Genomic DNA, 21,667 nt, shown 5'->3' with positions numbered 1-21,667 from the left:
GACGAAACATGAAATAAAGTTAAAAACTTTCTTGAGAGCTGGATAACTAGGCCACTGCCAAGTTTTGTACTGAATGCAGCTAAAAAAAAGGTCCATGTTTGCTGTAATCCAACGTTGCATTGTTTATCAAAAGAGACTGAGCATGTGCATGGTCTTGGTCTTGCAAAGATGTATAACATAGTTACAAGATGGTGACCCCCTGTGGCCAACTTTGAAATCATAAATCATTTGTTTGATTAGGCTTGTGGTGCAGGAAGTTCATGTTTATGTTTAGTATAGAAAATACAGCATTTCTAGCCTTATTCTCTTTTAGCCTTTACTTCCCCTTTAATGTAACATTAAAGGGGAAATAACATTTTTCTAGTGTATGCTGCTTTTTGCTGTCAGTCTTCTGAACTGCAGTATATTTAGTACATCAGAATGAGATTCTCTTTACTAAAAATGATCTATTCCATGTTTATCTATAGACTCTACTGATATATCACTAGATTAAGCACTGTATATGTTGAGTGAGAACAAATGCTGCTTTTTTTCGAAAAGGAATTCATTTTGAATTTCCAAGAAGCTTCATATTCAGGCATGGTCTTTAAAAAGAATAATTTATAGACTGTTTCCCAGATGGTTGTAACTTTGGTCAGACCTTCACACATCCTTCCTGATGTCTGGCAGCTACATCAGCAGGCTCCAGGGAAATGGATGTGTAGGGGTGTATAACTATTTAAACACAACCCGAGGCTTTCCTCTAAATGACTACTGTGTGCTTTAGTCAAAGCAAACACATCTACTGTTCTACCGACACTTTCTAGAAAGACACATTATCATCTACTGAGAGCACATTGTGGCTTTGTCTCTATATCATATGCATTTATCTACCAGAAAGCATGATTAGGTATTATGGAAAGAGTAAATATTACCAGTGGCTATCCGCTGTTGGCTAAACTCCAGGGCACACACTTTTTGGTGTAAAAGACCATATGTGAGCCAATGCAAGTAGGCCGACTGCTATAGAGTAGAGTTATTATTATTAATAATAATAATACCTTGTGTAACCAGAACATGGTTTCTCTGAACTGTAGTTTAAAGGAATACTGTCACAGGAAAACATCGGGTTTTTTTTCAAATTGCCTCGGTTAATAGTGGTGCTCCAGCAGACTTCTGCACGGAAATCCATTTTTCAAAACAGCAAACACATATTTTATATTTAATTTTGAAATCTGACATGGGGCTAGACATATTGTCAGTTTCCCAGGTGCCCCCAGTCATGTGACCTGTGCACTGATAAACTTCAGCCACACTTTACTGCTGCACTGCAAGTTGAAGTGATGTCACTCCCCCTCCCTTTCCCTCCAGCAGACTAACAAAAGAAAACTGGGAAGGTAACCATATAACAGCTCCCTGACACAAGATAGCACCTCCCTGGTAGATGTGAGAATAGCATTTAAGTCCCACTGTGACTCCTCCAGTTACATTGAGTAGTAGAAAAATAGAGTGTCTGAAAGAAGTCCCATCCTAAAGTGCTGGCTCTTTCTGAAAGCACATGACCAGGCAAAATGGCCTGCGATGGCTGCCTACACACCAATATTACAACTACAAACAATACACTTGTTGGTTCAGGAATAACATTTTATATGGTAGAGTAAATTATTTGCAGTGTAAACAATGTGATTTAGAAATAAAACTACACCATAAATGACAGAATCCCTTTAAGTCTAGTTATATATGTATAAAGTATACAAAACTAACTCAGCAGGCTGAGGGCAGTAACAGATTAATTCTATGTACATAGTAAGGCAGATGCTAGAAATGATGGTTATTGTGAACGTAGTTAGGATATTTAAAATCAAAGGAGCTAGCTTAATATTTAAAAAAGTTTTCTTATATTCATTATGGACACCTTTAATTTCTTTGTGTTACAGCATCTATAATGAGCCTAATATGAGCTGCCAGAAAAAAACAAAACAAAAATATCTGAGAATGAACTTGACCATACATTTCAACTGGGACATGTGCATCTATACATAGGGGGCATGTTCTTACAAGGTCGACTGGGAAAAAACCTGGCAGGGTGCGCATGTGGGGTACAGGAGTTTGAAAATTGGGAGGGGGCTCCTGATGACTGCCAGGAGGGCCCTAGGTGTCACATCCCCCAATGCTCCAGTCCAATCATGTGTTTTAATATTGTAACTGTATTGTAAGGACCCATAGGGTTAATACCCAGGGGTGATCCTGGACCCTGAGGCAGCTTGCTGTTGCTTTTTCCCCTATGTGCTCACCTTTTTCGTGCCCGAGGGGGTCCAGGGGGGGTCCACGAAGGCAATGGAGAGGGCCAGAATGCTAGTGCAGAGAGCATAATTGCGGTGTCTGCGATAGAAGAGCCGAATTTCTGATTTGAAAACCGGAAATTCGGCTCTTAAAGTACCAGGATCATCATTCTTGCCGCCCCTGGTACTTGGTGGGGCGCTGCCATCTGAGGCGTGTCACTGGCACAACGCCCCTGTTAACTCCCCTACTAGTACAGGAAATCACCCAATAGGTTTTACCTCTATTTTAGTTTAGGATATCCTGGGACCTGTATTCTGGATACATCAGTGGGATGTTTTCCTATTGGCCCAGGTGGGTGATGACCACTTCCTGTGGTGTTTGATATAGTAAGTGGGAGCAGGTTGCGCCTCTTCTTTGGACTTCCACTTCAGGGGGTTGTCAATGTAGCTGGGGAGCCTGGGGCCAAAATTCCAGTAAAGGAAGGACCTTCAAGTATTAAGCCCTTAGTGAACTCGAAGGGAAACAGGGTCCCCATGCATGAGGTATGTAGATAATGTTAGGTGAGATATGCTCTGTGGTACTTAATTGTGTGTGCTATATTAAAATTTGTTCAAGAACTCCTGTTGTCCAAAAATCCGGTTTGTGCAGCTAAGAGTTAAAGTTCTGCAACATCTCTCCCTTTTTTACACACATCTTGAGCTTAAGGATCTAATGGAACCAGTTATGTGGGAGCTAGTTCTGCGTGGACAAATTAGGGATACAGTATTACTAACTAAAACAAAATTACAATTGAACATTCAAACTGATAAGAAGGAAACGACTAAAGGAAGTGGTCGTACATGTCACATATAAGTAAATGAATCATGACTTTCCATTTAAAACATATCTGTTATAGTTTGACAGATGCTGCCATAGCTTGTTATTTGGACAACTTGGATGTGATGAGACACTAAATTGCTGATATTCCCTTTTACCAGTGTAACAATCTGGCTTATTGGCATAGAACTCCCTGAACCTTACTGAGCAGCCTGCATTTCCCAGCGTGCAGTTGATTCTGTAAGTTGCTGGTAGGTCCTGTGTGAAGCATTGAATCCAGGCCATAGTTTTGTGTTTGACCCCAAAAGAAGCTGAACATCTTTCTAGCACTAACTGATTACTTTGAGGATGTCTTATGCATAGCCAAGGCTAAGATGTTCCAGGACTTATTCTTACCTGAGTCTTTGGTAGGACAAAAAGCACATTGCATTCCCCATGCTTCTCCATATAAACAGCAACATTCTGTATAAGTAGTACGTCTTCCAACCAAAGGCTGGCTACACATAAAGTCCTCACTGAGCTCTTGCCAACATAAATCTTGGTAAACATCTGTGTCTCCAGTTGGCTCTGAATAACAAAATATAACAATGACTCAGAAAACACTTTTAATGTAAAGTGGCACAGAAGTTAGGGCACAATCTGAAAGAAATTATTTCACCATGTGTTTGTGTGTGTTTAGTAAGGATGCCCTGAATCCAGGATTCTGTTCTGGATTCAGTCTTGTTCAGCAGGATTTGAATTCGGCCAAAGTCAAAAACCTGTCTTAACTTATTCTCAATCCTTAAAATCATGTGACTTTACGTTCCAGGAACAAGGAAATTGTGATTCTTTTTATCCCTTCCTTACCCTAATTTGCATATGCTAATTTCTACATGAAAAATTCGAGACATATTCCCAAAATAGTGGATTCAATGCTTCTCTAGTGTTTATTCCAGGTAGTTTTATAATGAACTCAATAGAGGAACATTAACTGGCACCAGATGTAAGATCTCACACTGTAAGGGGCTTACAATTCAAACATGGAAATGTCGTCATCCCTCCTGCCTGTTAAACCAATCAGTGCTCACAAACATATTAGCATTGTCTTACTTTCAAGAACATTCTTAGAACCCCTAATAAGGATTACCTCTACACCTTGGAATACTGCACTGGTGGTTATTCCATCTATGTCATAGCCCTATCACAGTTCCTCAAAGGATCTTAAAGGGGTGGATCACCTTTAAGTTAACTTTCGGTATGTTATAGAACAACCAATTCTAATCAACTTTTCAATTGGTCTTCATTATTTATTTTTTATATACTTTTTTAATTATTTGCCTTCTTCTTCTGACCCTTTCCAACTTTAAAATGGGGTCAGTGACCCCATCTAAAACACATGCTCCGTAAGGCTATGAATTTATTGCTATTGCTACATTTTATTACTCATCTTTCTAATAAAACCCTCCTCTATTCATATTCCAGGCATGGTTGCTAGGATAATTTGGACCCTAGAAACTAGATTGCTGAATTTGCAAACTGGAGAGCAGCTGAATAAAAATCTAAACAGCTTAAAAACCAAAAATAAAAGTTTTTCAAAGGGCTATACTATTGAAGACTTTCTGCCTGATTTTCAGTGTTCGGAAAACTGGGAAGAAATCAGCCCAATCACATCTGAGTGATTCAATAACCCCACCTCCAATGTCAAAGTCCTGCCCCATCATCAAGCCTGTCCTGATGTCATAGCTCCCCTCTCAAATGTCATCACACCCACCGGAGGCATCATAGCCCGGACCCCACCTAAAGACAACTCAGTGCAGACAATGATTTGTTTGTCAGGGGAATGAATATGTATTGGATGGCATAGTTTATTCACCTAGCTACTATTCACACTTCATTTGTATCATAGCACATAGTTTTCAGCTGAAAGCAACACAGTGGAGAGTGTTATAAAATAATGTGTTGTTTAATTCACATACGCTATAGACATTTGGTTTATGCTGTGGTTTGTGTAAATATTTGACTCTCTATGGTAATTCTATACTAGAGCTGAAGTAATGATATTTGGCAAGTCATTCTTTTCATGTACTTAAACAGCACTAAAAATAATAAGTAACATACCACTTGTATCCACTTGCTGGATACACTTTTTTCCCGATTCATCGAGAATCATGGGGTGTGTGCAGAAGCAGCTGTAAGATCCCTCGTTGTTTATGCATTGGCCGTCAATGCAGCTGCTTGGGTCTTCACATTCATTATTATCTACAGGATGAAAGAAAACAGATAGTGAGAAGCGTGTGAGTTGTGTACACTGTATTCAGCTATGCTTGGAGGCACTGTGTAATATCAGATGAATGATGATGATACAGTTATGGGGGAATGTTTAATCCACAGGGATTCTTTTATTTGGATTTATTTTCATACCATTGTGGTACTGGAATGATGAATCTATAGGTTTTCTGCTTAAACATGCTTAAAAAATTGTATTAGTACAGTGCATATAACAAAGAGGAACCTAGAAGATTATCTCACCAGGAATGGCATTTAACTTACCAATACACTGAAGCTTAACAGGATCATAATATGTGCCTTGCTTACAGTAGCACTCATAACTAGACTCTGTGTTCAAGCAGTAGCCATTTTTGCAGATTTCTTTTCCAAACAACATACACTCATCAGCATCTGTGGATGTCAAAAAAATAAAACCAGTTCTGTTTTATATTTATTTAAAACCTACTTTTGGGGTTAAAAAGAAGTATAGGTCTCTGTCTGTATGTGTATATATATATATATATATATATATATATATATATATATATATATATATATATATATATATATATATATATATATATATATATATATATATATATAATACACAAAAGCCATGAATATCCTGTAAATTATATCCTTATAAACGGTGAGTAGTGATGTCATCAGTTATAAACGGTGAGTAGTGATGTCATAAAATTTGTGTATTATAATAAATAAAGTACCCCCAGTTGTAAAATATGAGGATATTAGAAGTTACCTCGGAGTTCCATGACCTGTATAAAAACACTCGGCCTTCGGCCTCGTGTTTTTATATGGTCATGAAACTCCTCGGTAACTAATAATATCCTTATATTTTACAAGAGGGGGTACTTTATTCACTATATATATATATATATATATATATATATATATATATATATATTGTGTGTGTGTGTGTGTGTGTACAAACGTTTTAAAACCTTTCCACTTTCAAAAGATCTCTTAAAAACATTTATTTAGAGAAGCCTACCCTCATTCCGTTTAGCTACTAAATGCAATACCATATGCCATATGCTACATCTCTCACCTTGCTTATTTCTGATCTTGCTCATTCTCACACCTTGTGTCTCAACCTTTTCTCCTGTTAGATTGTAACAGTGGCTTAATGACACAACGCCGGGCCCCCAAACAAAAAACCTTTGGAGGAGCCCAGCATGTACTGCAATCTACCCTCCTCACATGCACATGCACTTATGCTCTCGCTCACAAAGCAGGACAGCAAATTTTCAATTGTTGAAGTGACTATAGAGGAAGCTGACCCTGCAGTCTGCCCCCCCCTGTGCCCTGGGCCACCCTCACTTAAAGGCAGCCATCCTCTTACTCAATAGAGCATTGCACATCATCAATACACTCCTGGTGAACAACCGCCTGCATTATTTTAGGTGAAAATGCATTTTCTCTAGTCTAAATGACTGGCCTCATCTACTATTCAACTTCCCCCATCCAAGGATTACAAAACAGCCATTTGCTATCCTTTCTATAAAATGTCACATCTCTCTGATATTTTTATTTAAAATCAATGCAAACTCAAAAATACAAAGTCTTATAGGCCCATTCTTCCAGGTTAGTCAGACGATAACCCTGAACTTCAGTTTTTACACAGTGCTAGACTGCCAGTGCAACATGTGTGACACACATCTATGGGCATTAGGTTAAATACAGAACAAGGAATGAGTGGTGCAAAATACTGAAAATACTACAATCCCTTTCCATATGCTGACAAACCAAAGCTTGGGATGAAGTTTATCTCTCACTGGGACAATGATCTGAAATGCAAGGCCAAAGCTACACTTGAGTGGATCAAGAAAACAAGGCAAATGTTCTACAATGATCCAGTCAAAGCCCCAATCTCAGTCCAACTGAGAACTGTGGCACTTGAAATCTGAGGTGCCCAAGCATCATCCAATCAACCTTAACATGGAACTGGAAATCTGCCTGGAAGAATAAACTCATTCTTGAACAGTGTACAAAGATGGTACATAATTATTCACATATTTATTCCAAAACACGGATGGCTTTTATTGCTGCAAAAGGTGGCTGTCAGGTTTCTTACAATCATAAAACGATGACACACACTCTTAAAGGGGTTGTTCATCTTCCAACACTTTTCCAGTTCAGTTGTTTTCAGATTGTTCACCAGCAATAAAGACTTTTTTTCAAATGCTTTCTATTTTCTATTTGTAAATGTTTTTCTAGTATTGAAGTTTAAACCTTCATTTGTTACCTTCTTATGTCTGAAACAGCTCTGGGGGGGGGGGGGGTCACCGACTCTGTAAACTGTTCTAAATTGATATATTCGTTGATACATTTCTTATCTTTGTCCCTGCTGAGCAGAATCCTTGAGTTTCCATTAAAGGCAGCTGTTAGAATTGATACAATAGTTGGTAACATCCCCCAGATTCTGCTGACAAATGTATCTACTAATGTAGCAAATTGTAATAGTTCAGAATCTGGATCATTGAGCTGCCAGACTAAAACACCAGAGTGCCTCCTTCACATATATCATGCTGCTTTGTAAAGGTCTCCTTCATTGTTTTTCACACTGCCATGATTTGTGCGAAGACGTCACCAAGATGGAAGATGCACAAAGGTGGCTATTGGCTTTAGACGGCCTTTTGGAGGTTACTCATTCCTTCTACTCCCTTGGAGACACTACTGCTCAGAATCACAGGTCTTGGTCTTGTCACAGGTCTGGAATCTACCATGAATGCACACCAAAAACTAAGTGTGGAAGTGTGGATACTTATAAACAGCAGAGTTGACTATAACCCACAAGATCTATTTTGACTATGGTCAAAGGGAACCCCTTCTTGGGCTAAGCTCGTTATAATTGTGGAGCAACACAAGACCTAAAAACTGTTAAGTTAATTATCCTGCACTTTAAATAACTACAAATTATACCTGCGGTGATGTATTATCTTAGCTTTCAGTTATGAACTTTATAATGTTAAGGGCTGTATAGAGGACTTTTTAAACCTGATGAATTGATTATTCATTGGTTTTATGAATCACAGCTATTTATTGTTTTAATTAGGAAGTTAAAGATAGGCCGGACAATTTTTAATTGAATGAATGACAACATGAAGTCTTAATACTAATAACTTTGTTTAGTTGAATTGCCATTTTTTAAGTGATTAAAGGTGTTTGAGGTGGATAAGGTCCCCATCTGTTGGTATTGGGAATTGTTTAGTGCCCCATGTATATAAATAATCTTTTTTTTCTTGACAGTGCTGCTTGAAAGGAGATTACAGAGCACTGGTGAAATTATCAGATAAATTCTTTCATATAGAAAGACAAGTTATGTGGGATTTCCTTGTCCTTTAAACTTTTAACTTACATTTTGGAAAAATGGTAAAAAACAAAAGATGGAAAGTAATTGAAAAAAGTCTTGAACAATCTGAAACCAATTAAACTGAAAAAAGTTTTGGAAACCCCATTAAGGATAGGTGGAAGTAGGCTGTAATAAAAGCGTAACTTTAAACAGTACATCGAAGAGCTATATCACTGAAAATCAGTAACAGAATAAAGTATTGAGCTACTGTATATACTAACCTTGATAAGATAAATCATTGCCCTCATACATGGAATCCTTTGATGGGATGTAGCCTTTTCCTCCTGGACACATCCCTGTAAATTCATCTATGTATACAAAGAAATTAGATACAAGCATTGACTATACAATGAAGATACAATTTCAACGACTATATAAAGTGCTTTTATACATGCAATAGAACTTTATCAGTTATGTCACATCCTTAGACATTTCAGAGTGCATAGTTTTTGTTCTAGGGCTTTGTACCTACCCTGTAATCTGTTAATGTACAGCCATGTCACCTTTACTGCTCAAATGTAGCAATGAGGGATGTATATGGTGGTGTGAGTGAATCAAACGGAGGAATGTAATTAAAGTCACGAAGAGCAAAACTATTCTCACCAATAAGAATAAAAATCCAAATCTTACAATGTAATATTGTTCCTTAAACTGTTATTGCATTGTGAATTTTAATTACGCATTCCGAATTTTAATTGCTCTTAAGAAGTGCTTGAAGGTGTCATAATCTTTTGGAGCAAACACAATGACTTTTTCAGTAAGTTTTATTACATTTACTGCGCATTGGCGAAAACTTGCAAACGGTCTTCCACTGTCGGAAGTGGTCGCTAAACAGTTTCCAGGTTCGCAAAATGTTTTGCGCAAAGGCATAACTTTTCACATTGCTAATAATTTTTCCGTTACCCACTTTTTTTCACATTCCACCCGATAATGTGTTAGAAATCATATATTTTGCTGTGGGTTTTTTTTTCATTTTTAGTCAGTGTAAAATATTCTAGTGTTAAATGCCTAGTTTCATTCACGTTTATTAAGCAGACATAATCATAGTGAAATAAAGCCCAGATATGTCATCTACATGACCCAGTTTTCTGGAGACTACAGTTATTTTTGGAGCATCAGCCTGCAAAATTGTTCCATTCACTTTTTGCACATGATAACACATTAACAATGCAACCAATCGCAAACTTGAGCTCATTTATACAGCTAATTACAGTCATGAACTCATTTGTAAATATCTCCAGTGTGGATTTCTACTTACCAGAACCTATGACTGGGCATGGATAGATCTCACAGTTATCTCCCCATCCAGCTCCTAATGTACAACAACACTCCTGCTTGCTAACATTGGCAGCCAGAACATTCTGACAGAAGTTGTCCCCAATGATATTATAGTAGCAGTCCTTATGATCCTCGTCATATTCCTCTGAAATAGATAGATGTGTTTTAATACAAGAACAGCAAGTAATTATAGCCAGAGCAGTAAAATCCAATCTAGGTGGTTGGTTCTACATCTGAAACATATTAAAAACAAATAAAAAGCAAACATTGGCTTACAATCTAAATAGTTGGTTATCCATCGGAAAGTTATTATAAAAACAACAGTAATTCCAGAGTTGTGATAAAACTGGCAAATTAATGTGCGGGAGAAAAACAAATTAAGTGACGTCAAGAGAACATGTTCATATAAGAAGAGCATAGGCCATTCCAAATAGGATTCAGCAAGCAGCACGATGCATCAGGAGTTCAGTATGTTTGGCCATGCAGCTGGCTAGAGGTAGATATCATTTCCAAGTTAAATATGCTTATAGCCAATAGCTGTTAGTAGTCATAGATCACCAAGTGGAAAGTTGAACCTGCCTGTATTTCTACAATAACTGTAATATTGGTTCCCTCACTACATTAACTCATAATTTTTTAGATATCAGAGAATTTCTAACCTATCAATACTTTGCCCTACAAAACGTATAAGGTTGATTGTCTGGAATGCTTGGGACCTATAGAGCCAGACCAACAGATCACAGCATCAAAGTCCCTGGTTTCACCCATCCTGCAAATTTCCCCTGTGGTTGCCAACACTCTTTCTCCTCCTCGTCATTCTACCCACAGCTGCAGCTGCTTTTCCATCGGCAACTCCTCTCTTGCACCTACGCTTGCTGCCTCTGCAGGGCTGGAGTCAGAGGAGGCAGCCAAGGTTATGTGCTGGCCTGGCAACCCTCCACCATTTTGCCCTAATCATGTGCCTTTTCTGCCTACCCTTAGTCCAGGAGAAAAATGGTTTTGAACCAGTTGCACTTTGGATACCTGTACCACTGCTTCTGTCCCAAACAAAGTTGAGGTTGTGGAAAACAGGCACAAAAAACATTGCAGATGTGTGCTCCAATGTTTATTTACTCAAATAAAATAAAACTTGCAGCGCAGCATCTGCTGTGTTTTTTGTACCCTTAGTTCCAGTCCTGGGGACCTGGTGGCTTTCTGGATAATTAGGAGCATTAAAAAAATGTAAATGTAAACTTTTTTTGTCAATAACATGGATTCTCATGGATGTCTTATTATTTTGTAGAAAATAGAAAAGTGGTTCAAATCTAGCTTTTTCTAACCTTTGCATCTCAGGTAAAGGTTGGCAAAGGCATCTACTAGGGTCGGTCCAAGAGGTTCTACCAAAGGACAAAATTAGGTCTAATGTACTAGGCAAGTACTATGCAGAAAATGGTAGTTATGAACTTGATGAGAAACACACAGTCCCACAGTTACACACTGGGTAAATCAGCCAATAAATCTCTTCCCTCCATTAGACTTATTTACAAAGCACAAGGCTGCCCTGCCCTTGCCCGCCTTGAAATAAATCTTATGGATACCAAAGACTTTCCCATTCATTTATCTTGAACTGCCTCACTCTCACCTGTCATTTTTGACCCACTTCTTCTTTGTTTTATATAGCATTGTATGTGATACTGTAAATGATCATGAGCCAATGACATTTAGCTGTATATACAGTAGAATATTTGACATCTGTTGTATTACTACTACATTGTATATAAATGTTGCGTGTCTTACTCTTTTATTTCCCTTTTCTCCTTTTCTTCTGCTCTTTATAAACTAAATTGTACAAATAAGGACTGACACATTTAAATACATATTACTGATGCAACTGTATTAAAAAAATAAAGTTAAAAAAATTAAACCATAGAGGGATCATGTATCTTAAGTTACTGATCACACTGAATATATCACTGAATTTGTCATTTAAGACTTGATCACTTCATTATAAAACAAAAAGTAAACAATGGATTAAGGCCATTCCTAAACCAATGCTCTATCGGGTTACATCCAAAGATTCCCAGCCAAAGTCCTATCTCCGCAGCCACAAGTGAATTTATGCATGCTAGTCTGAATTTTGAGCTTTCTTCCAGATCCTTGTTTGGTTGATGGCTGTTTTCACAATCAAGATGATTCATATAGACAGTATAGATCAGAGGATAAGACATGTGTCTGAATGAAGAAGTCACATGGCATCTGAAGAAGATAGTTAGCATTAGTGCTTTTAAGCTGCTGTGTGATTCATTCACATAGAGATTAGAGAGAGAAGGGAGGAAAGAGCTGAGCGAAAAGTTGGCTCCCGTTTTCCTCCATTGGATGCTGGTGCAGGTTACTACTTTAAGAAGCAGCTTTTCGTGGTGCTCCTTACCTGTATTATCATGGGTAACACTGGGAATGAAAGTATTTAGCAAACTATCAGTGTTGCTGTCTCCATAGGAGTTGGTGCCTTTTTAAAACAGAAGATACAAACATTAGCTGGTGTATCAGTCATGGAATCCCTGAATGCTTCGGACATCATTTCAATTTCAGTTTTGTAGACATTTATTTTATTGTGCCATTTTTTGGTGATTAATAGATTTCCACCATCATCCTGGCATTAATATTTTCAGTTTTCCAAATAATATTCAGACATAAACCTGGTAACAGAAATCCTAGCCAAAAAGGGAAAATTCCCCATTAAAGGGACAATTCTCAAATAAAACCAAATAAAACTGTGATTCTACTCATCATTTTCAGTGGGTCTACAAACTCCAGTTGGGAAACTGGAATTGTGAAAAAATGCTTGCATTTTGCTTAGAACAACTATACTGACTACACGAGCTCTGCCAAATTTTTAAATTTGAGTTTTAGGTGCTTAATAAATCTCTAAAATTTGAGTCTTTGAAACTCTAATTCAAATTTGTGAGTTTTAGCTACAAAAAATCCTTGAACTGTGGTTAAAAATTTGAATTTGAACGTTGATAAATCAGCTGTTAAAGGTTTGCAATTCACACTCAGTTTGCCTGCTAAATAAATCAGTCTCAGCCAGATTTCTTTATCTAATATTATATCTTAATTATATCTAAATATGTATTGTTTGTTAATTGTATGTTAAATCTTAGATATAATATTCAGACATAATAATGATAACATAAATCCTAACAAGAAAATGCCCCATTAAAGGGACAATGCTTAAATAGGTTGACTAGCTGTGTAAATCTTGCCACTACCTCACACTATATAGGTTTAGGAGGAGAAATCATTGCTGGGCTGAAAAGTGCTAAGTTGAATTTGTTTTAGAATAAAAAATGCTGCTGTTCCTTTTATACGTACAGGCACAATTCCTCATTAGCAGGAATGTAACAGTTTCACTTTAAATTTCCTTGACACTCCACAGATCAGTAAGAAGAAATAATAAGGAAAATCCAGTGTGACATGCCAGGGTTTATGGAACCACAATAAATGAATTATGGTCAAACCTGTCTGCAGAACTAGAAGTTTTGCCAAAATAACTTATAGGAATACAGTAAAACTAAAAGGGGAGCCAAGTCCGCACCACAGAAATGAAAAGAAAAAGTAATGGTATATACATCTGCAGGAAAGGAAGTTTGTGAGCTGTGGACCAAATTCTATGTAGATCTATGTAGTGGGAGCTTTATGCAATTTGATGCAGATTGGAGAAATACAAAATACCACTAGGCGGTATCCGGTACATACGCCAAGTCTTTTCCATGGAACCGGAGCCAGGGAGAATTTGCTGATTGTATGATTTTTAAACTACACAAGAAAAACAGTCACAAATCTCAACTGCTTTATGCCCTTGTAAGTACGTTTCAAAATTCCATTGTTTCTTCTTTTTTTTTTTTTTTTTTTTGGAATAAGAACGTAAATATATCCAGTCAATAAAAGTGTTTGCAGATGTATGATGGGAGACGTAAAAAGGACACTGGGATTCTTCCCACCTGGGATATATTAGATACCCTGTGAAATCCTTGTTGATTTGATCTTATTATAAACCTATATCCTGACCTCTCTCATAGTGAGAACTGTCTGACTGTCTAAAGACCTATTTACTTGTGGTGTCGCTATATATGCATCTTAATAAACTGCTTTGGTGAGTGTTTAATCAGTGCAACAGTCATTTAAAAGAGAACTAAATCCTAAAATGAATATGGCTAAAAATGGCATATTTTATATACTGAACTTATTGCACCAGCCTAAAGTATCAACTTTTCAATATCAGTAATAATCCAGGACTTCAAACTTGTCACAGAGAGTCACCATCTTGGAAAGTGTCAGCCTTTATATTCTATGTGTACTGTATATTGTGAGTGGGTCCCTAATCTCAGTAAGTGACAGCAACACAGAGCATGTGCAGTGAATCAGCAGAAAAGAAGATGGGGAGCTACTGAGGCATCTTTGGAGACACAGATCTTTAGTGCTAAGGGGCTGTGGTTGCCTTGGGCTGGTACAGAACCCCAAAACATAATGTACAACATTTCTGGCCGAATTCTTTAGTTAAGCATTAGTTCTGCTTTAAATATATAGCTGAGCTTTAACAAGACTTGGTCATGGCAGATTGATGACGTATCCAAGATTAACTCCAGAAATGTCAGTATGTCTGGCTACACTGTTCCAATGCCAGGCAGGCTGTATGATCTGTATGAGCTTGCATGAAACAGGACCTGTAAATGCCATTTAGCCATTTGTTCTGCTATCAGCCAGGGATCCCCAAACTTTTTTTTACCCTAGAGCCACATTCAATTGTAAAATTTTTGATGAGCAACACAAGTGTGAAACAAGTTCCTCAGTGAAACAAGTTCCTCAGTGAACAAATAAGGGCTTTGATTGGCTATTTGGTAGCTCCTATATGGACTGGCAGTCTATTTGGCAGTGCATGTGGGTTTATGCAACCAAATTATGCTTCCAAGTCAGGAATGTTGCAAGCCACTGGCTGGGGATCACTGCCTTAGGCCAATGGCACACTGGGCTGGGCCTCAGCTTCTCTCTGGCTGCTTTTTTTACATACAGCCAATATCCGCTCCATGTGTCTGCACACAGTCTATTGCCATGCCAGTCATTGCAGAGACATGGAGCAGTCAAGGGGAGTTTGTTGGCTGAAAAAACACAGGGGGTGTGGCACTTTTAACTCATGCATGCCGTTGTATGTGATTCGCGCGATTCGCCGCCAGCAGATAAATTTGTGAAACGCCCGCGAAAATTCGCGACAAAAATTTTCGAAAAAATGGACGCCGCCGTCAAAAAACTAGACGCCGGCGCCGTTTCGCAAATTTTGCGCCGTTTCGTGAATTTCGCACGAAATTCGCAAATTTTCCGGCGGAGCGAAACGGCGCAAATTCGCCCATCACTAATAAGGAATAAATTCAATCTTACAACACAGATATGAGTAAATCCAATTATAAAATTATTGTTTTGATATGAAAGAGAGAATATATATATATATATATATATATTGATGTATACTATTGCTGTGTGGGTCAGAAAACCGTAACCTTCACCCAAACTTACCTGCAAAGCCTTAACCCACACCCGACCCTAACCTGGAAAATGTTACCATTTTAGGACCTGCATTCAAACTGTACCTGCATATTCTTGCTCTGTATGCTACTTCTGTGTACTCTTCTGGTTCCAAGATAGGGAATCTTCAAATTTTAACCCTAACCCAGCCAATGCGGCAGTAAACCCAAAATTCCCCACGGGTTTTGGTCAACCCGCAACTCACTAATTTATACTGTAGATCACCAGAATGACCTATACTTTTACAGTTATAATAACACATATGAATTAGGAAATCCCTCTCAATGCTTGATGACTTTCCTAACACAACAGCATTTTTGGAGTCACAATTAGCACTTTGCATGAAGCTTTTGGCTGTGAAAATTATTTTTTTTCTCCTGTAGAGATTTAACTTTTTCTCTAACAAATTATTCCAAATTACATTTTTTTCTTATCAGTTTAAATTTTGATCAGATGTATTTGATCAGCACACAATATTTTGGGATCATATAAACCCTTATCCTATCTGCTGAAGCATAAAATCTGCTAAAATCATATCAATTTGTAATTGTTCATGAACATTCTTTTCGTTCTATCATCATTCCATCTTATCATAGGAATAAAAAAAAATATTCTATGTTACAATTTTAAGAAATGCAATCCTAAAACTTTCATGCAGAGCCAACCCTGGCTTTGAATATTAAAGTTAAAAAGGGTTAAATGCAATGAATAACTAATCATAGTTAGGTCTATATCACACAAGGCTTTTTTAGGCTGTGTTAATACAATGTTCCAATGTGTGAAAACACAGACAATTTTAAGATGCAATAAGTGTCAAAAAAAAACACCAGAAAGTGTTTTTTTAATTCATAAAATAAATAAATACTCCTATTTGAAAATGGTTGCTAAAATGACATGAGAACTTTGTTCTGTGCCAATAGATACTGTAACATGACATTATTATGAAATTCCTGCAATACTTCTATTTAATGCCCTTTGCTCAGGCCCCTGTATTCATTGTAGGCGTTTTGGTGTGACCCATTCAACTCCAACAAGAAGTCATTCATGACAATAAAGACAGTTCTGCATGGCTGTATGTATTGTTGGCATGGGCTCACTAATGAAACTATTCTCATAAAATGGTTTATTCAGTGATAATATATTGATCTATCTGAGCATTAAAGTAAAGCTAAAGCCTTAGGCATTTAAATCAGACTATATTTCTAGTATAAGTTTAATTCTGCTTGTTTATTAGTCGTTTCTCTGCAGTGCAGCTCAGACTCTATTGGCAACTCTGTATAAATAGTCCTGTTTATAACCATGTCCTAAACATTGATGTTTTTTTCTAGAGCTTTTAGTATGCCATTTTTATTGCTGCAATATTCAAAATAAAGTCTACAGTATGTTCCAAGTATAAAACAACCACTTTCCATTTCAATTTGCCTAGCACTGGTGCCATTGGCTACACCTGCATGACCATTATCTACACCTACATGAACACTGGTTGTACAAATGCTTGTACTGTACTTTCCTTAGTTTCAGGGAGAGAATCCAGGAATTTATTATTCTCTTTTATTAAGTTCTATTCATTTTTGCAGTGTTATACACTGAATATGTTTTCTTGTGCTTGTGCACAAGAGCATTATATGACTTCCCCAATGTCACAAGTTCAGTTCACAAATGTCATACACAGTTTGACTTAACATTCAACCATAAATTCAGGTCCACTGTATTTTCGGCCCCTATTTCTCACCGTCCAGAATGTGGTTTCGGCAATTCCCTGTCATAGGGTCATATTCCTGGCTTTCGTCAGGGCACAGACAGAGGAATGAGCCTTCCACGTTTTCGCATCGTGCCTCCCCGCAAACTCCGCTCAGCATCTCACACTCATTCACATCTGGAAAATGGAGAACACTTATTCAGATACATTCTTTCTAACTGACAGCTCTTCATCTTACCAACCATCCCACGCCAAAGCACCGTCTGCTGCAAAATAAAAGTTCCCTGGTGCACAATTAAATGTTATTACTACTGAAATGAATAAAAACAAATAACAGCATTTACTGGATGTTTGCAGATTTCTCACTTGAAGAAAAACCTTGGTCGCTTAAACCTTTCACTGAAAAAGCTGTGAAACAGAGCAAAACCCAAAGGGATGGAAAAACACTTTTTTTTTACCCCTGATCTAGTAACCCACAACAACTAATAAGCAAGAAGCATTGCAATCACCAGCACAAAAGCAACTAATCTCATTGGTTCCTATGTGATACTAGACCTGGTGCAAATTGGGACTTTTTATTATATTACCCCAAACCTCCAAATAAAAGTAGAAAGAAAAAGAAAGAATAGCAGAATAGAAGTTTCATAGCAGAAAGATGTAATTGCATACAACTTATTTGGCATAAAAATGTTAACATGGAGCTAAAAAAAATCAACCATAGGATTTGCAGAAGAATGTGTATAAAATAGCATCATCTAAGGGCATATTTATAAATATGTGTAAAAAATGTATTACTGTTTATTCGCTCCTTGGTTTTTATTATCTTTTTTTTCCCCTTATTATCTGGAATGCAACTTCATGTGATGAAAATCTGTAAAGATTTCTTTAATTCCCTTGTTCTGTCTAAGAATAATCCAATAAACAAGCTGAAATACAATCCAATATGCCAAGTGTCTCAGCATTTATGCCACAGCTCACTCTGTGCTTATAATGGAATGAAAGCTGGCATATGTGCATGGTGTAAAATTCTGTAAAAAAAATTGTTTGCTTAAAAAAATTAATAGTCGTGCTGACATTTCTTACAGCAGAATCTATTTGCTGCCTTAATTGATTCCTTTGATTTTAATGGATTATATAAAATAATGTCAGAAATAATGATAATACTATGGAATTACATAAACAGCAATGCCAGTATTTTTATATACTACCTATCAGAGCATTATAATTATGCCATTTATTTTACATGTCTTTTCAGGCATAAATTACAGAACTTTATAAATATGCCCCCTAAGAGATAAGAAAACAGAGGTTGTTGTTAAATGGGTATCATTTCCACTAAATAGGCAATGTCGGACTGGCCCACCAGGGGGATACCTAGAAAACTCCCAGTGGGCCCACGTGACAGTGGGCCCTCCAATTTCTTACAATAAAGCCTATTTCATGGTCATTCTATATTTCTATGAGAACAAATAGGAAATAGATGGAAGAATAGATTATAAAATGTAAACAAAGAGTATAAAGTGGCTAAGTGAGGACAGCAGGATGAATAGCTTGGAGAGTGGGCCTGAGGTCTAAGAATATCTGGAGGGTTCCTGTCAGGGATGTTCCTGCTATTCAGGCGACAGTGAGGGCCAGTTATCAGGAGCAACAAAAAACTGTCTCTTGTAACTTTAAGAGCTGAATTTTCAGTTCTTAAAATGGAAATTTGGCTCAGCTAGGGCAGAAAGCGCTATCGTTTTTTTTTTTCCGGAAAAAGTGGCAACCCTACCATTGCTTTCAATTTCATAGATCTATAAAAAGAATCTTAACAGGTAAGGCATAACCACCTAGCTGAAAACATCCCTTGGGCCAGAAGGCAACCTCTAATGGAAGCAAAGAGCTGCCTGCAAAGAGGTACTTGTGTACCTGAGTTACCAACTTCTACCCATCCCAGTTACTCATCTGTCAGCACCAAAGCAAGTGCCAATGAGTCCTACCACTTTTGCCTACAAGAGGTTAACCTAGAGGACATTTCGTGGCTTTGCAGTAACACAAAAGGGTCTACTTTTCCAAAAGAACAAATCCTGTTATTGTTTGATTTCCAACGATAAAAGGTAAAATAGTTTGTTACATACAGATAAGAGCCAGTGAGCAATAAAACAGACAGTAAAAGCGAGACAAAACACCATAAAGCCCGACAAGGATAAGACCAAATTGGGAGGTGAGAAGGATAAGTAACACTGCTGATAGTGATTAAAGATTCTTAGAACTGCAACATAAAATATATGTTAAAAAAAAGGAATTCGAAATCTTTTATACTTTCTCAGAAACATCTAACATATGTACTCTGTGTTCTGGCAGACTGAAACGTCGATGGTTTATATTACAAAACCACTTGAGAAGCATTCACATTTTCTATAAAGGAAAAGTATAACATGTGAATGAGACTAAACAGCCAATATGCCCGAAACTCACATTAGAGTAAAAACAGCTTAGCTGAATGTCAACAGCATTTGTCAGTTTTGATGAGATGGCGATTCTTGCAGTTTTACAATGCATTTGTTTATTATTCAGTAGCATATAACGGATTTCGCTCATTACAAATAGCCATTTAGAAATAAGGAAACTTTTTATTGGATACGTTTTGTAAACAAAAGAAGATTCCTATGTAATGCTTACTCTTATCCAAATGTCTATCGCTTTGAACATATTGCCGATTGTTTAGTTTTAGTTTTGAGGCAAGTAAACATTGCAGTAAGAATATTGAAGTAGAGTCCATGGGGCAAATTCACTAAGATGCGAAGTTGCGCCAGGCGCAACTTCGCCGCACTTCGCCAGGCGTAGTTTCGCCAGGGCTCCGCAAATTCACTAAAATCCGAAGTCGCGCACAGGGGTAGCGTAAGGTTGCGAAGTTGCGCTAGGGTTGATTCGCTATATAAAGCGAAGTTACGCTAGCGAAGGCTAATTTGCATACGGCGCGAAATTCAAATTTCAATGGAGGAACACGTATCTGCACTACAAATGCCTAGAAAACCTTCAAATCAGCAAATAAAATTTTTATTTTGCCTTACACATGTGCCCACTGTCTAGGTAAGTTGCCATGAGTCAGGAAATGTAGGGGGGAGGAAGGGGAGCCCCAAAAAATTTTCGATCTTTTTCAGCCTATCAGCCATCATGTAGAAAACACGCCAGCGTTTTTTTGGGACTTAGAAAAAAAATTGACTTTTTTTTAAACAATCCCTATCTACTCTATTGCGCTTCGCCAGGTCTGAGGTGGCGAAGGAAGGCTAGCGTAAAAGGTAGCGTTCAGTACACTGCGCAAGTTAGTGAATTTGCGTAGTTTCGTCGCTAGCGAAAATTCGTCTGGCGTAAGGTTGCGAAGTAACACTAGCGAAACTACGCCAGCATTCGTTAGTGAATTTGCGCAGTAGCGAAAATGCCAAACGCTAGCTAATTAACGCTATCGTTCGGCGCTTCGCGGCTTAGTGAATTTGCCCCCATGTGTTTGAGTAACAGCAGCAAACTTTAAACCTCTCTAATATTGCACAGGGTCCTGGCTTCATGATGCAACATCTGCAAATATAAATATGTTGAATCATATTACTGGATGTACAGAGGTTTTCCCACATCTCTTCATAATAATAATAAAAAAATAAAAGGTATGAATTTGTGGATTGTCACCTGTGTAAAAATCCTGCATACAATTAAAACTATGTCCACTACAGACTGGTGATCTGTTATTTGATTTTGGCAGTGTTTGTTGGCACAAACACAAACAGTCATTGACTCACCCACACACCCTTGCCCATCGAAGGAGTCCTGATAACCCTGGTAACAGAGGCAGCGATAGGAGCCATCTGTATTTTCACAAATACCTTGACTGCCACACTGCGTAGTGTTAGCACATTCATCAACGTCTGGAAAGAAGACATTATCGACATCAGACAGACATAGCACATGGGTAAGAAGACAAGGTGGCACATCGTTAAACACAACACATCGTTAAACAAACTCCAAACATATGTTAAATGTAATGTTAGATTCTACTGTACACCTGCAAATAAAGGTAATTTGTTTAGCTGGAGGCTATTTTTAATCTTTTGTTCCCACTGTCCTTGGTCAATATCCTGGCTGAAGATGATGGGAGCTGAACTTTAACAAGTGTTGTTAACCCAAAACTTTGAAGACAAGGCAATTACAATCTGTAAAACTAGTAACAAGAACTAAATAGGGGTCTGTCGTCCTCCAAGTGTTGCTGATTTAATGTTGCTCCCAACATCCTTAAAAGAATCTAGAAGTCAAACCAATGACCTCGCTCCCGCACTTATATAAAATTCTTGCTGATTTCGGTTCTATTTCGGGTTTGAAAGTTAACTCACAGAAGTCGGAAGCGTTGAACATTAATCTCCCTGCTCCTGTTCAAAAATTACTAGAACTGAATTTCGAGTTCCAATGGC

At 37.7% G+C, this 21,667-nt stretch overlaps 1 protein-coding gene across 9 annotated transcripts in view; it reads right to left on the bottom strand.

The window, feature by feature from the left end:
• Nucleotides 1-21,667, bottom strand: part of ltbp1.L (latent transforming growth factor beta binding protein 1 L homeolog) — a 231,990-nt gene that overhangs the window by 7,320 nt on the left and 203,003 nt on the right. For 5 of the 9 annotated variants that reach the window (XM_018263016.2, XM_018263020.2, XM_018263017.2 and 2 more), the window contains 8 exons: nt 21,002-21,127; nt 17,265-17,408; nt 12,384-12,461; nt 9,957-10,121; nt 8,920-9,006; nt 5,608-5,736; nt 5,176-5,316; nt 3,475-3,645 (listed from right to left, as the gene is read on the bottom strand). In XM_018263016.2, coding sequence (XP_018118505.1) covers nt 3,475-3,645; nt 5,176-5,316; nt 5,608-5,736; nt 8,920-9,006; nt 9,957-10,121; nt 12,384-12,461; nt 17,265-17,408; nt 21,002-21,127 — 1,041 coding nt within the window. The remainder of the gene's footprint in view (nt 1-3,474; nt 3,646-5,175; nt 5,317-5,607; nt 5,737-8,919; nt 9,007-9,956; nt 10,122-12,383; nt 12,462-17,264; nt 17,409-21,001; nt 21,128-21,667) is intronic. The other 4 variants (XM_041562719.1, XM_041562721.1, XM_018263019.2 and 1 more) reach the window with 2 other exon arrangements.

Source organism: Xenopus laevis, chromosome 5L (genome assembly GCF_017654675.1).
Source record: "Xenopus laevis strain J_2021 chromosome 5L, Xenopus_laevis_v10.1, whole genome shotgun sequence".
NCBI classification, from domain to species: domain Eukaryota; kingdom Metazoa; phylum Chordata; class Amphibia; order Anura; family Pipidae; genus Xenopus; species Xenopus laevis.
Note: the sequence above shows the minus strand (reverse complement) of the source record. Positions and strands in the feature narration are given on the sequence as shown.